The sequence below is a fragment of the Amblyomma mixtum genome, chromosome 5 (genome assembly GCF_055824585.1).
Source record: "Amblyomma mixtum isolate Tamu chromosome 5, ASM5582458v1, whole genome shotgun sequence".
NCBI classification, from domain to species: Eukaryota; Metazoa; Arthropoda; class Arachnida; order Ixodida; family Ixodidae; genus Amblyomma; species Amblyomma mixtum.
In genome coordinates, this window is record NC_143016.1 from 13,404,850 (window position 1) to 13,423,991 (window position 19,142).

Below are 19,142 nucleotides of genomic sequence, written 5' to 3' on the forward strand. Positions count from 1 at the left end.
TGCTGCAGATAAGTCCATCCAATTTCTGTTCCTAATAAAAGTAGTTGCCTGAATTTTCACGGTCATGCTAAAGCTTGTACAGCAGCATCAGATGCATTTGTTGGTGAGAAGATAAGATTTTAAAACGGCGCACTTTCATTACTTGCCTTTCGATTCTAACTAGTGAAGTCAAGGCTTAAAAGGTGTTCGTAATCACTGTTTGGATGTGTACGGTAGTGTAGCCTGCCTCAGAATTCACAATTATTGTTTTGACGTCACCACAATTTTATGGCGAAAATGGGTGGTGATGGCGACACCAGTGTGTATTTCAGTGCGAAAACACTACTTAACGCGGTCCGAACCAAGAATCTTGTCCAAAGTCTCGGAGTAAATTGGGTAAGCTCGTGTCACTTCGAAGCAGCGGCGCGCAAGCTGCAGTGGATGAGAGGAAGCCCGGGAAACAGCCGATGCTGAAATATAATAATTATTGCCGCGATTCGATTTCAAACCCGCAAATGCGCGAACAGATCAGCTTTGCTGGCCACTACACGAGAGCAATATGCTATTTTTTCTTTCTTTCATGGTATTTATTCTACATGGTTATGTACAGAAAGGACATATATACATATATACGTGTGCGTGTGTACACAAAAAAAACTATTTAAAGAGCACCTAGGTAGGCGCTACGTGGCACAAACAAAATAGAAAACATATCATTACTAAAAGGGCGGTGAGGATATACAGCGCATCAGGAGAGGAAACCAATCCGGTAAAACTTCAACGAAAACATCTTCGACGGAGGTCCGTTTGGTTGACCTGTTCAAGAGGCGACGTGTGGAGTTATGGCACATCCGGCTCGCAAAGGCGGCGATGAACACTCCAGGAACTCTCCCCTCTGCGTACGTTAGTGAACTCCGCCACGTGCTAACAAAGGGAGCGAAGGCAACACCCCGCTGCTGCTGGCACACTTTAGTCACCCCTGAAGAAGGGACCGAGTTGGTCCCGAAACATTGGGCAAAATTAAAATATTGGTTGGCGTCAGTTTTTTTTCTCTCAACTATCCGGTAAAAAGTCCAATTCTTTGTAAATGTCCGTTACCTGTAGCAACATTCGGCTAAAATGAATTCTGGGCTAAACAACAGGAGCAATGTTTCGGTCTTGCACGCGCTTTTTACAAAGGCTATGAAGTCAAGTCAGAAGAATCATATCATAGGTTTTCGATTCAGGATGGGAAACAAGAAGGTAGCGCACACTGTAGCAATTTAGGATAAAATCTTTCTGTAGCATCCTCTGCAACATATCCCAAAACAAAATCGCGTCTTTGCAGTCTATAAAACGATGTTCAATTGTTTCAGGCACATTGCATAAGCGGCAGTTTACAGAAGACACAAAAATGTTTTTTTTCTATGGAGCCACGTGTTGACAGGTAGAGTTTCGGTGTGTAATTTCTAGAAAGATATTTTGGTTCAAGGAGAAATTGGGATTTTACGCACTTGCTTTAAAGCATCATGACCCATGAGCCCAAAGTAGACAGAACGATACAGTGGGGGCGGGGAGAGCGTCGTTATCAAATGCCTGTATGCTATCGCCGAAGTCCATCACGCCTTCTGTTAAACTGCAGCACTCTCTCGCGCTGTGCGTCGTCGTCTTCATAAACTTCCGTCTGCGGCACGAAGGGATCAGATCAGCTTAACCTCGATCAGAGCTTAACCTGAGTCTAATATCGTTGCCAGACGTGCCGACGACCCAGCAATGCAAAACTATGAGCCAACCAGGCTAAACACATGCTTTCGCACGTCTACTCGATTTAACTACTTTCAAACCCTACCACTTTTCTTGCCGTCTTCCACCATATAAAGCTTTTTTTTTTTTTTTATGGAAAGTAGCTTGTTCTGTCATTGACACAAGATGTTCTATCGCTACAGGCTAACTTCAGTTCGTCGAAAGAGTCCCTTTATACGCGCAAGCGACTAGTGTGAACCGCGTTATGATGCAGCTGCGCGGTGACCGCAAGAGAAGGTCCTGCGTATGCACCGGCTGTTGGTGAGATCCCACCCGCAGTTGGATCGAAACTTGCATAAAACACTGTATAGTATCACTTTATCAAAAACACAAGGAGACAGGCATATGAAGCGAGGTTTCTGTGTGAATTTCCCCCACGTTTTTAATCGTCCGTTCTTTTATTATCGTATCGTAGCAGTGCTGCTTAGTACAACTGACAGTATTCACGTGAGGCCTGTAGCATTCCCATGCATATTACATTGTTAGATGTGCAGTAAGTGTGTGGACTTAGTTTTTCCCGCCTTTCTGCTGTTATTCGGGGAGGGTGGGCGGCGTCATTCGCCGGTTTTTCCTCAAATGCCATTGCAGGCGACAGTAGTCGGGCTCCCAAACACCTTCCTCGGTGCGGCAGTATCAGGCAGCTATTTTCCTTTTTATTCAATGTCAGCGCACGGTAAAGAACCCATATTGATACCCCATATTGTTAATGAACATAACTGAAAGCCAGCTATCGAGGATGGAAAGTGCGTTATGGTTTTGTCGCTATCTTGCGCACAGCGTTCTGATACTACGTCTTTACAGGACACAGTGGTGGCTGTGCAAGCTCTCTCCAAGTACGCCATCTACGCTCAAGATGCCGGCGTTGACCTGAGTTTCGAAGTGACGACAAGCAGTGAGAGCAACTTCAACCGCACATTGCGTATCAAGCGAGACAACGCCCTAGTGCGCCACAGGATTGAGGTACGTGCGGGTTCAGCCAACGCAGAACCGCCTGCGCTAATGCAACGCACCAAACTAATCTCTGTATATGGTGTGCGTGGAGGCGTATTTCTGTATGTGCGTGTGTGTGCTATAGAGCGAAAAACTTGCTTCTGGTACTGACTGCTCATCGGAAAAAGCAGCGTGGTGAGAACGTGGACATAATACGAGACAGAATAGGCATTATGCGACGGAGGCTGTCCCTGCTTGGGCCAGTCCGGGGAAGCTGTCTCAAATGCGCTTCTAAACCGCAGCCGGTGTAGGGTGTGGGATACTCTAATCAAAAGTTCTTCCATTATACGCGCAACATAATACCGAATCTTTCTGGAGGAGATCCAGCGGATTAGTCCTTGAAAGCACCGTATGACAGCTCCGTAGCCACTTAAATATGGCAGTCTTTTTTACTTTGTTTGTCATAAAAGTGTGTTCACTAGCAGCGCTGATCTGTTCATATGAATTCCTCAAATTGCATGACAGGCAGTTAACGTTAAAGCTTTAAACAAGTCAGACTGCCAGATTCGGTAGCAGGGGCCCTATGAAAAATTTAAAAGCCAATATCAGTTGCAATAGAAGTCTCCATCTAAATTTATATTGAGTTCATACTGTCGCAGCACACCAAACGGCAGCACCCTACAGGCGTCACTGCGGAGCACTGAGCGACTTTTTACTCTTGCAGTACAGCGACTTTTTACATTTATTGTAAACCTCTTCTTTTGTGACTTGTTTAACCTACTTTTTTCTTTTTTTTTTCGCAACTATTGTGAGCTTCTTCTCGCTTGTTTTTATTGTGCTTTTGTTGGTGTGCTGATCGCTTTAAATTGAAAAGATCTTTAGTCTGTTGCCTCTGTTTAGTCTCTTGTTTTTTTTTTCCTTGCGTTGAGATGTGCTTGGGATGCACTTTGCATTTATGCTCACATGCTATACTGCTGCACTGCTGCCAAAGTGGGGGCCCGTGGCGTGTTCAAGCTGTGACAGCTTTTACTCCGTTCCCCTGCCATCATTTGTATCATGATGGCAAATAAACTGAATTATTGTAGTGACTCCCCATGAAGTGCTGCTTTTTACAAGTTTATTACTTTTCTGCCAAAGCCGTAGCTTTTTCAGATTAGGAGCTCTCGGAACGGCAGGCAGCATTTAGTATACCTCCTTGATGTTGCTACGTTGTACCGTGTGAAGCAAACAGTGCTATGTAAAAGAGTGTTTTGTTTCAGAAGGGGTAAAAATTGTTGGAGGTGCGCGTATGTACAGCGTTTGTGGAAAATATACAGCCCAAGGGGTTTAGTTCCAAGCCATGTAGAGGGGCTCTCCAGCACATTTGCAACTCCTAGGTTTGGAAGAGTCCAGGACGCGCGTTGCTCCCGCCTTTGTGAGATTAGGGCTCCTGAGTATGCAAGCGGAGCCGCGCTGCAGGGCTCGGAAGGAAACCTCTTGGTATGTATGTATATTTTTTACAAATGGTGTACCTACATGCACGCACTCTCGAACAAGTACCCTGCGCATTCAATCGGCTCTTAGCTGTCGACAGCTTCAGCATTCGACGAAGGTATTCCAAGCCTCTGTGATGAATCAAGGTAACAAAAGCTACAACGCTGAGAATAACCTAGGAACAAGAATAGAGGATTGAGGTTGTCGCCTTGTGCGAACAAGGCGCTGTCTCGTCGCAGCGTCATGAAAAAGACACAGGTCGCTTCGTGCAGTGTAAACCACAATAATATTTCGGCTACCTCCTGCGATACCACAAGCAGGGTGCACACTAAGGGATCAGAATGTATCAATGCAACAAAAATAAACACTTCGCGGACTTGTTACAGCACGTATCCTGCAGCAGATGACGTGTATTGCGCAACATGGCTAGTGATCACTCTCCTCTGATTTGCGAGAGGCTTTCAGTCAGTTTTTTCTTCTAACACAAAACACAGAATTCTAGGAAGAAAATTAGTAGTAAACCGATCCTCACCCCCTATTTATTGTCAATGCACTTCACACATCGAATTCGCATTCTCTGACAAACTTGTGTCGAACCTCTGAAAATAGCACTCAACAACATGTCTGAGCTCATCATCATTGAGATATCGGTGTTATCGAAATAACTTCTTGGAATATTGAAACAGAACTAGGTAAGATTCGGAGAATAGGCAGGGCTCACACCCTTGTTAAACGTCCTGTTGAACGTATGATTTGTGGGTTGTAGCAGTGTCGAGAGCACCAAATTGTCGTTTGCTCATAAAAGCGAAGCAGCACTTTGTTACAGTCCGTGTCGTCTCTACTTTTGCTGGTAGGATATCAGTCACTGGAACGCCATTCTAACAGCAATCGGCGCTGATGTTGGATTGGCTCGACAATGGTATTATACGAAGTTTCCTACCGCTGGTCAGGTCTTGAACACGAAAACTACCGCTGTGACACAACTCCTCGAAGAGAGGGAGTGCTATCGCTTTATTTGGGGGCGGAGTTTTTGATGATGTTGACAAGTTAGGTCAAGGCAGCTGTCGCTGCCTTGTTCTAGTTTTCCTACTCTGTGTAAAGCTTGCACGAGGACGTGGAGGGTCATTGACCAGAGAGCTAAAGAGCGTCTGGGTCTAGCCTAGTAGGCAAGATGATTCGGCATCACTGGGCATCAAGTCGAATTTGTTTTGCATGGGCAAAACTGAGCACTATGAGCGCTGCTCATCGTGTTTGCTTTGATATGTGCGTGCCTGGATTTGTGTGTTAGAAGAAAGAATTAGAAGTACTTTCTGTTGACTATGCAGATTCCTCGTCATAATCAAGTGGAAGACAAGGTTTTCGTCAAAGTTAAAGGCTCGGGAACCGCAAACATGTTCTTCGTCACAAGTTACGACGCCCCCATTGGAGTAAACGAGTTATGCAAGGTACCCCATTCGCACGCTTTTTTTTTATGGCTTCTGTTGAAGTGGCGTTGTAGTCGCAATGATTTTTCTCTATCTTCTGGCCAGGAAACAAAGTAAGAATTAGAATTGGCTCGTGATGTAGAAAATGTTCTGAAAGGTATATCTATGGCTCCCTTAATGAATAGTCATTAATTAAGGAAGTGAAGAACGCGGCCAAGAGCCGTTCAGAATAGCTAACAACAATATGCATAGCATCATCATTGGGCAAGTTAAGCCCATAAAAGAACTAACGCCTTTTCCACTGATCTGAAAAAAAAAAAACACTATCTTGCGCGAGCCGTAACCTCTCACTCCCGGTAAATGGTCTATACGCATCTTTCCACCTGACTACATATGGCGGCCCTGGCGGTGTTTTTCATCTCCTGGTGGGTATATCAGTATACTGCGTTACCAAGAAGCAGCGTATGAGACAGGCACCTTTTTTACATCACCTCAGGTAAAGAAAGTAAGAAAGCTCAAAAGCGCCGTCGCATGAATACTTTCATTGTAAAACTCGCTGTTTTTGAGCCTTATACAAAGTGAAAGGCGGATAAACTGCACTCGTTTCCGAGCGGTACGAGGCATAGAAACGCTGCCGCACTTAGTGACAAAACTGAATTCCCTGGCACACACAGCCAGAGACAGGTTCTACTCTATTTCCAGCTTACTCGTGCACATTTGTTACTGAATGAGAAGGCTATTCTTAGCTGCAGAGCGTTATTGAATGTTCAACAGCATTGTGAGTGGCACCTATTATACGAATCACAGACGCGCCATGTAGGCAATTTAACGAATTGCCATATATGAACCATATATTGTCATTCTTCTGCCTGGATTGGTACCAGCATCCAAACTTTTCTTAGCTACTTTCTGCACGCATTATTCAACAGATCAACTAATTCGCCAGTTAATGTAGAAGTGCATTCTAGAGGCCTTTATATGCGCCGTAAATTTTTTGTCTGAAAAAAGTCTGTATTTTAGCCAGAGCTGTCGCTCTGACTATACCCTGCCTACGGTCAATAACGCGATGGCTAGTCAATCAAGTAAGACGACATGTGGCCAATAAGATGTGAAGAAGAAAGTGACATCGTTTCTATCGTCTTGGTTAGATGCGTTTACTCATTCCGATATGTATGGGACAAATAAATAACGACCCTGAAGCTGTCACGCGTTTTGTTCAGTCTGCCTCGAGAGGCGTGAAGCTCCCATCTGTCAAAAAGTTTCGCCAATGCGCTAGAGGTATTGTAAGGTACCTACGGCAATTAAAACCTTTCAATAATTTAAAAGTAACGCCGTTTCCCCTCTCCTCCTCCTGCACCACCGCTCATTCTTTCCCTGTCGACCGTTGCTCTCTCTGTGCGGTGCTGTACCAGCGCACACCCGCCGCTACGTTGACGCTACGCTCTTTCTATCGTAACGGGGTGGGGTGCTGGACTTGAGAAGCGCGGCAGCAGTCGTCTGACAGACGTGCAAGGCTGCTAATGCGGATTTCTTGGCGCTTGCATGCGTTGAGCGCTGATGCGAGAACCGAGCTGCTTATTTTATTTAGTATTTTATAAAAATCAAAGCTGTATAAAATCATCAGTTACATCCGGCTATGTGGTTGCCGCGGACAGGGCCACGCACGAACTTGTTGCGTGTTGAATTGGGAGCCCCGCAACGCGAATGACGCTACTGGCAGTTGGTCCGAAAGTTTGGTAGTTTTCTAATATTTGATAACTGAATCAATGCACATTCATGTAAAGTCAAGGAGCAAGCGGTCACATCAAGTGACCTCCGATTATAACAGAATTTGAGCCATTATTTTTTTTCTTGTTCACTCAGGCCTATGAGCGTTTGGCGGCAGAAGTGACCTCACTTAGGCGGGTACTACGGCATGCTCACTACTCATCCTGCGCTGTTTACATTTATGTGCCTCAGCGACCAAAAAGCTTATATATACGATAGGCATTCGCGGTGACGTATGTTCTCGCCAGTTTTGTTGATTTTAGCCGACCACCGAGTTCAGTTTCTTTTCAGGACGCAAAGTCGCACAAAAATTTTTTTTCTCGCAAGTAAGCGCGTCTTGTTGCCTAAGCGCTGTCACCGCTTCGAAACGCACCATCTTTGCCCAACGTAACCGGGCTGCATGATTTGCTTCTCAATGGTATAATAGCTCTATTACGGCTTCCCTCAAGGTCACGAAGTACTGGAAGATGAGGACAAGGGTTCTCCATAGCTTACTGCTATTTAGAGCTTGATGGCCCTCGTAAGTGGTCCACTTCTAAGAAACAAACTATGCAGCCTGGTTACTTTCCGCAAAGACGCTACATTCTAGAGGTGCTGTTAGCATACATTTAGGCCAGAGTCTACGCCCTTGAATTGATAACTGAGTCGATAAAAAGCGCGGACTTTCGGATGCGACTTCACGTCGGGCGCGAAAGCTGTAAATAAACGCAACAGGAACGGGCGGCGCTTCAAAGGACAGCAAACTAAGGAAGCCACACGAAGCAAGCGGCAGCATATAAAATTAGTGATGAGCGAGGAATCGCTCGATTGCCTCACAGAGCCACGACGATTGAGTTGGGTTGAAGCCAGCCCGGCTGCTTTTTTAAAGGCAAACCTTCCTCAGCGCTCACCTGGCTTCGCGGATGGAATCCTGACGAGTGGCTTGCCGTCAGTTTCACGTGTGCTGCACCAGAAATCGCAGCAGCTGGGCATCGCGAACATTGGGCCACGCTAGAAAAGGCACAAAATAGGTGCGAAGCGTGGTGCTTGCGTGAGCAGCTCTCGTTGTTTGGCATCGCGGTAGAGGAGTAAGCAGCAAAGCGAACAATAAAAAAGTGTTTGAAAACACGGCATTCGGTCAATCAGCGGCTTCATCATCGAGGGAATGCGCAGAGAAGGTGGTTGGCGGCAATCTTGAAAACATGGCTTTACTTTTAGTTTATTAGGGAGGTTTAGCGGCAGTGCACGCCATAGTTTCGCTCATTATTTCATATATTCTGCTCGCGCGCTTCAAGAAGTATTTTTTCGTCCGTGCCTGGTGGCAATAGTATTGCGTGAACACTTCAAAACTCATCTATGTCCAAAGTCAGCTGAGTAACATTAAAGACCACCAATGTCTTTAAAATCTCACAGTGTGTGCAAGACCGCGCACAATGTGCACCGCATAGAAAACCGCGCATGTGCGAGTACAAGTTATCCATGTCATCGAGGTGAGCTTTGAATAATAAAAACAAGAAAAAAAAGAAGATGCAGCAGATGAAGAAGGAAGCAGCCTCGATACAGTACAGAGGCTTCTATGAACACTCATTGGGAAGGCGTTTCCGCAGTAATTGCATTAATCATTTCGCTTGAGCATCGAATAGCTCTGTCATAAAAGATTTCCCGAAATGACGACGTTGTCTGGCTCCGTAAAAAAGAAAATGTGGAGACGTATTACCTTGACGAGACCCCGTGTATACCTCTATTTTCTCGTCTTTTTTCGCTGGATAGAATTTATTTCTTCATGTCAACTTGCTTACTTATTTCAGTTTCACCTTACCGTCGTCTGCGAACCCATCAAAGCCAACCTTGAAGAAGTTGAGAAAAGTAAGTCCCCCTCTTCGTCTATTGTGGTTGTACGCTCTGAAAATTTGCAAATCTTTCTATTGCGGAAACAGGTTCGAGAGCTGTTTAGAAAAAATTTTATTTACATATGTACACATGCCAAGGTTACCAGGTACAGTGACATTTTCAAGAACACGGTTCTTATCAGCACCGCCTTCTACACCGCTCTGCGATTTTGCGGTGGTAGATGTCAAAGGGACAGATATCGAGCAATCTTTCAGGGGCCGGGGCAGCTTGAAAAGGCGCCGAATACCGCACTGGCCAACAATCAGATCAGGTGTTATCGGGAAAGGTACACGGGTTTTAAATGTGTCTCGCTGAGATTTTTAATCTTTTTGGAATTTAGTAGTCCTCTCAGTGCTTCAGGATGTCCACTGTTCAGTTCCATAACTACAGCGCAAACGACAGGACAGAGATGAAGAAGGGACACCACACAGCGCTCTGTCCTGTCGTTTGCGCTGTAGTTATGGATCATCGAAAACACTAACTCGCCCAACAAATGCTTTTGTCCACTGTTCAGATTACTCGTCTTCTCTCGGTAAGTACACAGTGCAATGGTATAGAGTGCAGCGGTTTTGGCAACGAGAAGCCTTCTCTCGCGCTGCAGTGGTACTGTAATTAATTGCACTCCCGTCTGCAGCGGCCTAATGATTCTTCATTTATTCACTTTATCTGAACACAGGCGGCAAAGCGAGACCCAAGCAGCTCTACAATATGACCGTTTGCGCCAGGTAAGAGTCAACTACTGCTGAGGTACAGATTGATTCCTGCGGCTCCAAGATGGTTGCTCGTGATTCCACGGTGCCCAACCATCGTACTGTGGCTCGTTACCAGTGTAACGTGTTCCTTGAGCACAAAAGTCTGAGAGAGGCTCTGCTGTTCCTGTATAAGTCGTAGTCTCTGCTGTAGTAACAGCGTACTTCCATTTGTCTCAGCTATAACCACTGCCCAGCGATGACCATTTGCCTCAGCATCATCATTACGTTTAGAATTAATGGCGACGGTGCTCTTCACTGACGTTCTGACTTAATTTTCAGCTCATGGCAGGTCACATGTGTCATCGCCGCGTCAATGGATTGCGGCATTTACCTGGACGTGCAACATTCAGAGCACAGTGTCATTTCCGTCCTCAGCAGAAGAGTTGAGGACACGACGCGGCACACAGATCTAGTACAGTGGCGAGTAGAGAAGACTACCACAAGCGACCGATCACCAGAGCAAGCTGATAGCAACTCGTAGAGCTGCGGTTTCCAAAAACGACGATAACGAAAGTACCAGCGCTTTCCCTCTCGTAAGTCATGCGGAAAGCTTAGCAGAAAGACACTGCCTGCAAAGACTTAACTTTTTTGTTCCGCCGCGCCAGTCGTCGTCGGTTACGAGTGAGAATCTTTTACTCGCCACTGTACAAGTTAGTCTTACTGATTTACTAAACTTTTTTTTAATGTCGGAAGCGTCGTGGGCGTACACGGAAAGGCACCAAAGTACGGAACCACTCAACAGGCTCACGACAGTAGCACCATCGAAGTCACACCTTGCACGAAACGAGGTGCTGAGTTAAGCCTGCGAAAAATTTGCTATAGTAAAGAAATCGTAAACGTCGCCGGTTTCAATATCTGTCTCTTTTTTGTGCTGTGAACCAAAATTAGAAAATTTCGTCTACGTTAGGACTTAGAAGTCCAGTAGATGCATTTGTTCGCCTCATCTTTTTAGATACGTAGCTTACACGGCTGCGTTTTACAGCGAAAGCTCTAATAATGTAAAGCTGTAGCTGTACAATAGCTTTTTAAAAGTAGAATTAAGGGGTACAGCGGGAACCGTAATGCGTTTTTTAGGTGGACACCACAGCCACGTACCTCAAAGAGCGACTGGTGTGTCCGCTGACCCATGGGGCCAGTTAACCTCTTTCTTTTGGCTCAAACCGTACGGAGTGTACACGAAAATGAAAATTGGTTTTTAAGGAGGAAATGACGCATTAAATGTCTCAAATATCTCGGTGGACACCCGAACCGCGCCGTAACAGATAGGAGGGTGGTGGGAGTGAAATGAGAAAGAGAGAAAGAAGTGCCGTAGTGGAGGTCTCCGGAATAATTTAGACCGGCTGGGGCAACGTGCATTGACATCGCACAGCACACGGGCGCCTTTTGCGTTTCGAGCCAGAGTACCCGGGTCCGAACGCGACCGCGGCGGCCGCGTTTCGATGAAGGCGGAATGCAAAAGGCACCCGTGTGCTGTGCGATGTCAGTGAACGTTAAAGAACCCCACATGGTCGAAGTTATTCCGGTGACCTCCACTACGGCACCTCCTTCTCTATTTCTTCTTTCACTCCCACCTTCCTCCCATACCTTACGGCGCGGTTCAGTTGTCCACTGAGATATGCGAGATAGACACTGCGCTGTTTCCTTTCCTCAAAAAGCAATTTATTTCCATCGAAACGAGGACTCCGCGGTGGTGGTGGTGGTGAAAACTTTTAATTGCTGAGAGTTTGGGAGCCACATAGTGGCCCCGCTACATGGTCGGCGTCCCTAGTCCGGGACACCGCATGACAATGCCCCGTCTCTCGCCCGTTTCACCAGAGCCCTTTGGGACTCAAGCGAGGAGCAGTTGAGGAGGGCAGTCTCCCATGCCTCTCTGGAAGGGGTAGGGGAAGGGGGGAGGTGGGGATTTTGAGTACATGCCCACACCATGTGGAAGATATCACAGGTGTCCCCACAGTGCGGGCATCGCCCATCCGTGTTAGGATCGTAATGCTTTAAGATTGCAGGACAGAGTAGAGTACCTGTCTGCAGGCGCCTTAAAGTTCGCTCCTCCGTCTTACTCAGCCCCTTTGCAGGGGCCGGGAAAAGGCGGTGGTTGTCGCTATAACGCGTTATTATTTCCCTGAATCGCAGCAGCGGCTGGTTAGTCTCCGAGCCAGAAGAGCTGGGATGAGGAGCCCGGTGAATGAGCGCTCGGTGGTGGTGGTGGTGAAAACATTTATTAAGAATGAACAGGAGGTATGTTTGGATCAGCCCGTAAGGGACCGATCCTTACAAACACTAGGTGGAGGTCCCTAGTATGGGACCCCAGTGGCGGTTGCCGCCGCCCGGGCACGCCCGACTAAGGCTTGTTGGGCCTGTAAGTCGTGGCAGCCGAGCAGGGTCGCCTCCCAGTCCTCCCGGGTTGGGTTGGGGATGGGGGGAATAGCGGGGTTGGAGGGGCAGGCCCACACCATGTGATAGGTGTCAGAAGACGCTGCACTACAGTGTGGGCAGCTGCCGCTAAAGGAAGGGTCAAAATGTTCTAGCGCTGCCGGGCACAGCAATGTATTGGTGAGAAGGCGGAGAAGGAGCCGCACATCCGCCTTCTTCAGGTCTTTACATGGGCTAGGGTAAAGGCAATGACAATTATGATAATATGTTGTAATATCTTTGAATGTATAGACCGGATTAAAATCGGGTTCCTGATCGGATGGGGAGGAGAAAACAGCCCGGTGAGAGAGCGCGCGGGCGGCTGCGTCTGCTGCCTCGTTTCCTGCCAACCCCGTATCCCGCATGCAATTTTGGCAGATTCGATAGCCTAGGAAGGGAGTGCAGCCTTGTTCGACGTTCCGACAGGCCCCTCGCGAGTCGGTGATTATGTATTTTGAATCGGAATGTGAGGCCGCGAGAGCAATCGCGACCTCTTCTGCTTGTGTTACACTGCTGGCTCGGAAGGTTAGGCCGTTAACTGTGTTGCTGTTGTGAACTATCGCGGCCGTGTACCATCCCCCGTGGTAAGGGCAGGATGCGTCCACGTAGTATACACCTGTTTTGTTGCCATAATGTTGGGCTAGCGCTTCCGCTCGTGCCAGGCGCCGACCATTATGGTCTTCGTGTGACATGTTTGCTGGAAGAGGCCTCACGTGGAGGGCACGTCTCCACAGTTCTGGGATGCGAAACCTGGCTTCCATTGGAGGGGTGTGTTGGATATGGATTCGAGCAAGAAGGCGGTGACCCGACTCCGTTAGCGACAAGCGCGTGTACTGGTTTGTAAGGTGCGCCTCCCGGAGCTCCCGGAAAGTATTCACCACCCCTAGAGCCATAAGCCGGCTGTTTGAAGTAGTGATGGAGAGGTCAAGGGCACGCTTAATAATTTTGCGAAGGATGACCTCAAGCGCATCCTCCTCTTGTTTCCGTAGGTGGAGATAAGGAGTCGAGTAGACAATTCGACTGGTTACAAAGGCGTTTGCCAGCCGCAAGGCATCCTTATTTCGTAACCCCCCGCATTTGTTGGAAACCTGGCGTACCATGCGGCCCACGTGGTCCCCCACCTTACGGAGTTTGGCCAATGTAGTGTCTGGCCGCCTGTGTTTGTGGATGTAGAGTCCTAGTACCCGTATCTCGTCACTTTCGCGCATGGGACCCCTCTCAATAGAAAGAGAGATTTTAGTTGTGCGCTTCTGCGAGTGGCGGAGGTGCACAAATTCCGATTTTTGAGGGGAACATTGAAGACCGGAGCGACGGGCGTAGCGGTCTACTATCGTCGCCGCTGTTTGCAGGCTGGTTTCAATGTCCCCTGTGCTACCCTGCGTGGCCCACAGGGTGATGTCATCGGCGTACAGGGCGTGCTGCACGCCGGCAGGTGCATCATAGCCAGATTGAAGAGCAGCGGGGAAAGTAGCGCCCCTTGGGGGTTCCCCGCGTGCCGAGTAGGTAGGGACCGTGCTCTGTATCTAGTATTCGGATGTAGGATAGACGATCCATTAAGAATTGGCTTATGTATCGGAATGTGTTGAGACCACAGTCGGTCTGGCTTAGGTTAGTGAGTATGATCTCGTGTGTTACATTGTCAAATGCCCCTTTAAGATCCAAGGCGAGTACTACCCGGTCATTATGGGGGCATTCGAGGGAGTCAAGGATTTTCCGATTAAGTTGCAGGAGGACATCCTGTGCGGATCTGTGTGGGCGGAATCCGAACATGGTGCTCGCAAAAACATGCTTGTGTTCAAGATATGCAGATAACCTATCCCGCACCATCGTCTCCATTAGTTTGCCCACACAAGAGGTGAGAGAGATGGGGCGAAGGTTATCTGTGTCAATTGGTTTGCCTGCTTTAGGAATAAATGTGACCAGAGCCGTTTTCCAGTCAATTGGCAGGGGGGTGTCCCCGCGCCAAATTCCATTGATGTAGTCGAGGAGGGACTGGTATGCCAAGTCGGGCAGGTTCGTCAAAAGCTTGACGGTGACCTTATCCCTTCCTGGCGCAGTGCCTCGTTTCATTTTGGCAAGAGCTGCCCGCAGATCATGGAGCTGGAAAGGTTGATCCAGCTCCGTGTTGTCCTTGCCTGCATAAGAGTACGCAGATCCACGGGGGTCTTGGGCTATACACAGATACTGGTCCCGAAGTTTCTGTGCCAGTTGAGTTGTGTTGCCAGGGAAAGCGTGAATGGCTCGCTGCAAATGTTTTTGTGTTTCGGTTCGTGTTTGGGTTGGGTCGAGTAGGCCTTTAAAGAGACGCCACGTGTTGCGGCCGTATTACATCTATCCACCCAGTTGGAGTCGGCGAGTTGGGCCGCGTACTCTGCCGCTTTCTGGGTAAGGTCGGCAATTCAAGCTTTAAGCTTTCTGTTATGTTTTTGGCGTCGCCAACGGCGGACGTGGCTGCGACGGGCTTCCCAGAGGTGTAGAAGGTGGTTATCCACGTCCGTGACCGCCTCTGAGAGCTGGATCTGAGTTTCATGCGAGAAAAAGTGTTTCAGCAGCTGTTGGGACCATGCTGGGTAGCCTTGCTCGGAAATGGGTGTGTTATCAAGTGAGTGAAAAATTTGCCTGAATTTCGTCTAATCTGGGATACGGGCTTGTGTTCTGGGACGCTTGAGGGGGCGTGTGCTTATCGTAGTGTTAAGGATGCAGTGGTCGCTACCGAGGGTCTCCTCGGTGTTGAGCCAGTCTGCGTGTCGTTTGTTGCCAGTGAAGGTTAAGTCCGGACACGTATCCCGTGTCACGGAATTTCCTAGCCGGGTTGGGTGGACAGGGTCCGTGCGGAGGGTGAGCCCCAACGTGGACGCAAGCTCCGCCAGCTTACGCCCGCGCGACTCCTCCTTGCGATACTCCCACAGCTGACTGGGAGCGTTAAAGTCGCCCACAATCAGCAGGGGATCGCGGCCCGCTACTCTTAGCGCGCGGCTAAAGAGGTCCGCAAAAGTCACTCGCTTTAGTTTGGGAGAGCAGTACACGTTGAGTATATGCAACGGTGGGTCCCTGCGGCGGACTGGTAGGAGGGTCACCATTACATAAGAGTACTCTAGTTGAGGTCTAGATCCACTAGGTTGGCTGTGTAGTCTTTGTGAACGAGAAGACAAGACGCGGATCCTGTTGGAACGTCGTGTAATTTGAAATTGTGGCGCCCAGGCCTGGCTCTTGGAGGGCAACCACGGCTGGTAAGGACTCGAAAGTTTCAAGGTAGAGGCGGAAATTGGCCCGCTTAGTGCGGTCCTTAAAGCCTCTACAGTTCCACTGTGTTATTGAAGTTGACATGGCCGAATTGGAGATGGCGGGAACTCCTTTGATTAAGGTGTCTCGCCATGATTTAAAATTCCTGGGGGGAAGGAGGGGGGATTGGCTGCCTCAGAGCCAGCTACTTGCGCCATCAAGGGGGTGATGACGGAAGGAGCGGGGCAGCTGTCCTCATTGTCCGAATCAATAATCAGACGGTTGAATTTTGAAGGGCGGGATACGTCCCTAATGGGCCCCGTCGGACAGAGGAGGCGAGGGTTGTCCGAAATGTGTTTTGAGACCACCGCGGGGACGGCAGATTTGACCTTTGTCAAGATCTGGTCCATGGCGGTCTCGATCATATATCGCAATTTAGAGGTTAAGCGCTCCTCCATCGCAGAGATGGCTGTCACGAGGGCAGGCGAGATCTCCGCGTCGCTCTCCATTGCGTCCGAGTTCTGCGGGCTCGGTGCGGCGGACGCCAATTTTGACTCTAAACTTTGAATTTTGTTGAGCAAAAGCTCATTCTGTGCCCGGAGCACGTCTATCTGTTTTTTGTATTCCGCGTCGAGTGCGGAGACGGTTACGGGGGAGGGTGAGGGATGGGAGGAAGAGGAGGCGATCTCAGCCCAGCTGCTCACCTGTTTGTCGTGTTGAGGCGCTGATGCCCGGGCGTCGGCAGCGCCAATTGTCTTGAGGGCCGGGAAGTGGCCAGTGTCTCTGCCGCTTGGCGGTGGAGGCGCCGTCTTCTTCCCGGGCGCTGGCTTCACCGACGGTGAAGAAGGTGACGATGTCTTCTGGTCGGTGCCATGAGCACCACGCGGCGTTCCGCCACCGGCACCTGATTGGGAATGACTTGGCTGCTTGCCAGGTCGCTGGTTTTTTGGCACCTCTGGGCGTTTAGCCTTGGGGCCATGCACCTTGAGCTGCCGGAATTTTCCCGTGCAGTCGCGGGAGTTGGTAGCGTGGGCTTGCCCACAGACTGCACAGGACAGAGTACATTCATGCGGCGCCTTGACTCCGTCGACGGTCGGCGCCGTTTGGCCACACAGGCCGCACTTTTCATCCGGGCAGGGGCAGGTGTCTGCTCGGTGGCCGACAGTACCGCACCGCACGCAGGCCGGAATGGTTTTCTTGTACGAACGCACAAGGGTCACCTCGGAGTTATAATGCACATATCGCGGCACCACTTTTCCCACGAAGGTGAGCGTCGCGACGTCGGATTTGCCAAGCTTGCGGATATCGGCAAGCTCTCCAGCACGCCACTGGATCTTGTTTTGGAGGGACTCACTGGTCTCGTGCTTGGCCACGGTGATGACGCCGCGGCACACGTCTCCAGTGAGTTTCAACTGGCCGTACATGGAGAGCTGGCCCTTCGGTGATGTTAGTTGAAAATCCCGCAGCAGCTTGTCCGCGACGTGCGGCTCTCTGGTGCCTGCGACGATCAGGTTTTGCTCCCATGTGGGGTGCAGGCTGAGGGATTCTACGGCCTTGGCGCCCAGGTAGGCCGCGAACGCTGCTCCCAGCTCGCCATGTTGGTATACATCCCTGAGAGCGACGGTCACCCGGGGCTTCAGGATGATGACGATGTCTTCTGGATGAAGCGTCAGCGGCCTCATTACCTCGTAAGCCCTGATGGGCAGGAGCTCAAGTGATTCTTTTCGGTGTTGGATCAGTGGCAGTCCGTCTTAGAATGCAAGGTTCGAACCCGGGTATTCCGGCTAAGTAGAAGAGCGCCTTAACGACTGAGCTACTGCGAGCGTAAACCCTTCGTTGCTTTTGAGCAAAGGAAAGGCGCATAACTGCCTCAATTCGCAGGTGGACACCAACACTATCTCACAGTGCGATTGAGGTGACCACGCCATAGAGTTTCCTACTATTACCTAGAGGGAAAGCTGGCGCCCCGTCTATGGGAGTTTGCATGGAGACCCCTCCAGACCACTTCAGCCACCATGGGCGATCAAAGCATCATGGGCCGGTGAGCTGCCGACTGCAGAGCCACAACTTTTGGCCAAAAAATAATGGAAAAATAAACGCTGTTCGGTAATCAAGAATGCCCTAACATTCAATATCCAGTCTATAAATTGCTACAAATGAGCAGAAAAGCATGTAAATGCGAATTTGCCCAAAATAAGAGATGGCTAGCTCTCCTATTGGCCAACTACGAAAAATAATATTTCGTGCATAACAGGTGCACTTTTAATATTAAATAAGTTTTAAAAAATGTTGTTGCTTAAACACTTTAAGAGGTTTTTTAATGGTATTCGGAAAAGAGAAACCTTTTATTGGCGTCGCGTGCTGTTGAGTTTTCGCTACTATGGCGTTTGCACACTATATTCGCGCCAAAGTCGTGTGCGCGCAGGGCGGGCACACGGAGAACAGCGTTTTCGGAATTTGACATCTTAGTAGTGCCACTCTGTGTTCCCGAAAAAATCCGTCTGTCCAGCACCAGGTAGCTCACTGGCCCATGATGCTTTCAGCGTCCATGGTGGCTGAAGTGCAGCGCCGCCAGCTTTCTCTCTAGGCAATAGTAAGAAACTCTATGGTCCACGCACCCACTATTAGCCTTTCCTTTCCTCAAAACCAACAGAGTGTTTATACTGCGAATAAGAGAATACTAAGAAATAGACTATTTGCTTCGTTCAAGCGGGTCCTGGAGTCCGTGAAGTGTGCCGGGAACGCGATGGAACCGATTACCGCAAGCGGAACGAGGCCGAGTATGCACGTGAGAGTAGAGACGCCAAAACGAGTAAGACGTAAGAATGGGCCTGCAACTGCAGACCTCTCGGTTGGTAATGCCAATTAGCTTTCGCTAATTACTACAGCTAAGCTTACCGCCTTAGCGTAGTAACTTTATCCGCCACATCAGTTTGCTGCTGTCCTAGCCTGCCCATGCGGGCCTCGGATCGAGCATACCACCCATTGTTCCTTAAATTCCCACGATATTAAAATCACAACCTCCTCTCCCATGAGAGTACTACTCAAGGCCATCTTTACCTCACTCAGTAAACTCGGTTCTTCTTGGAGTATTTTGCTTATGCAGAACAACGCTTTTCCTGCTCTGAAGTGATTCCACTCCTCATCAAATTTCTATATCATTTGCTGATTGAACCATGCGGTGGCGGAAATTCGCACCTAACCTCTCTGCGCACCGTGCTTCTGTATTTAGTGTTTGGTGCGCACAGAGTGCACACTGTAAACAATGCTGTGTAAATAATGTATCAGTGTATTTTTTGACGTGGACGCCACATTTTCACTCCCTTTTACAACACTGCGCTGCTGCACACATGCGTCCGCGCTGCGAAGTCCGTGTTTCTGCAGCATTTGCGTACTGCAGCAAATGCAGCTGGAGTGTGCCCCTGCACTTTGTCATTATTTTCATTTTTCAAGTGGTCTGTATCACTTTCTTAGCAGTTTATTTCCTTTATTTGCATCGGTGCTTTAGAGTAGCCGGCACCATTCTTTGAATTAG

At 48.8% G+C, this 19,142-nt stretch overlaps 1 protein-coding gene across 1 annotated transcript in view; it reads left to right on the forward strand.

The window, feature by feature from the left end:
- Nucleotides 1-19,142, forward strand: part of LOC149341316 (complement C3-like) — a 120,124-nt gene that overhangs the window by 77,314 nt on the left and 23,668 nt on the right. The window contains exons 27-30 of the mRNA XM_089542847.1: nt 2,563-2,721; nt 5,490-5,609; nt 9,143-9,200; nt 9,901-9,949. Of these exons, the coding sequence (XP_089398973.1) occupies nt 2,563-2,721; nt 5,490-5,609; nt 9,143-9,200; nt 9,901-9,949 (386 nt within the window). The remainder of the gene's footprint in view (nt 1-2,562; nt 2,722-5,489; nt 5,610-9,142; nt 9,201-9,900; nt 9,950-19,142) is intronic.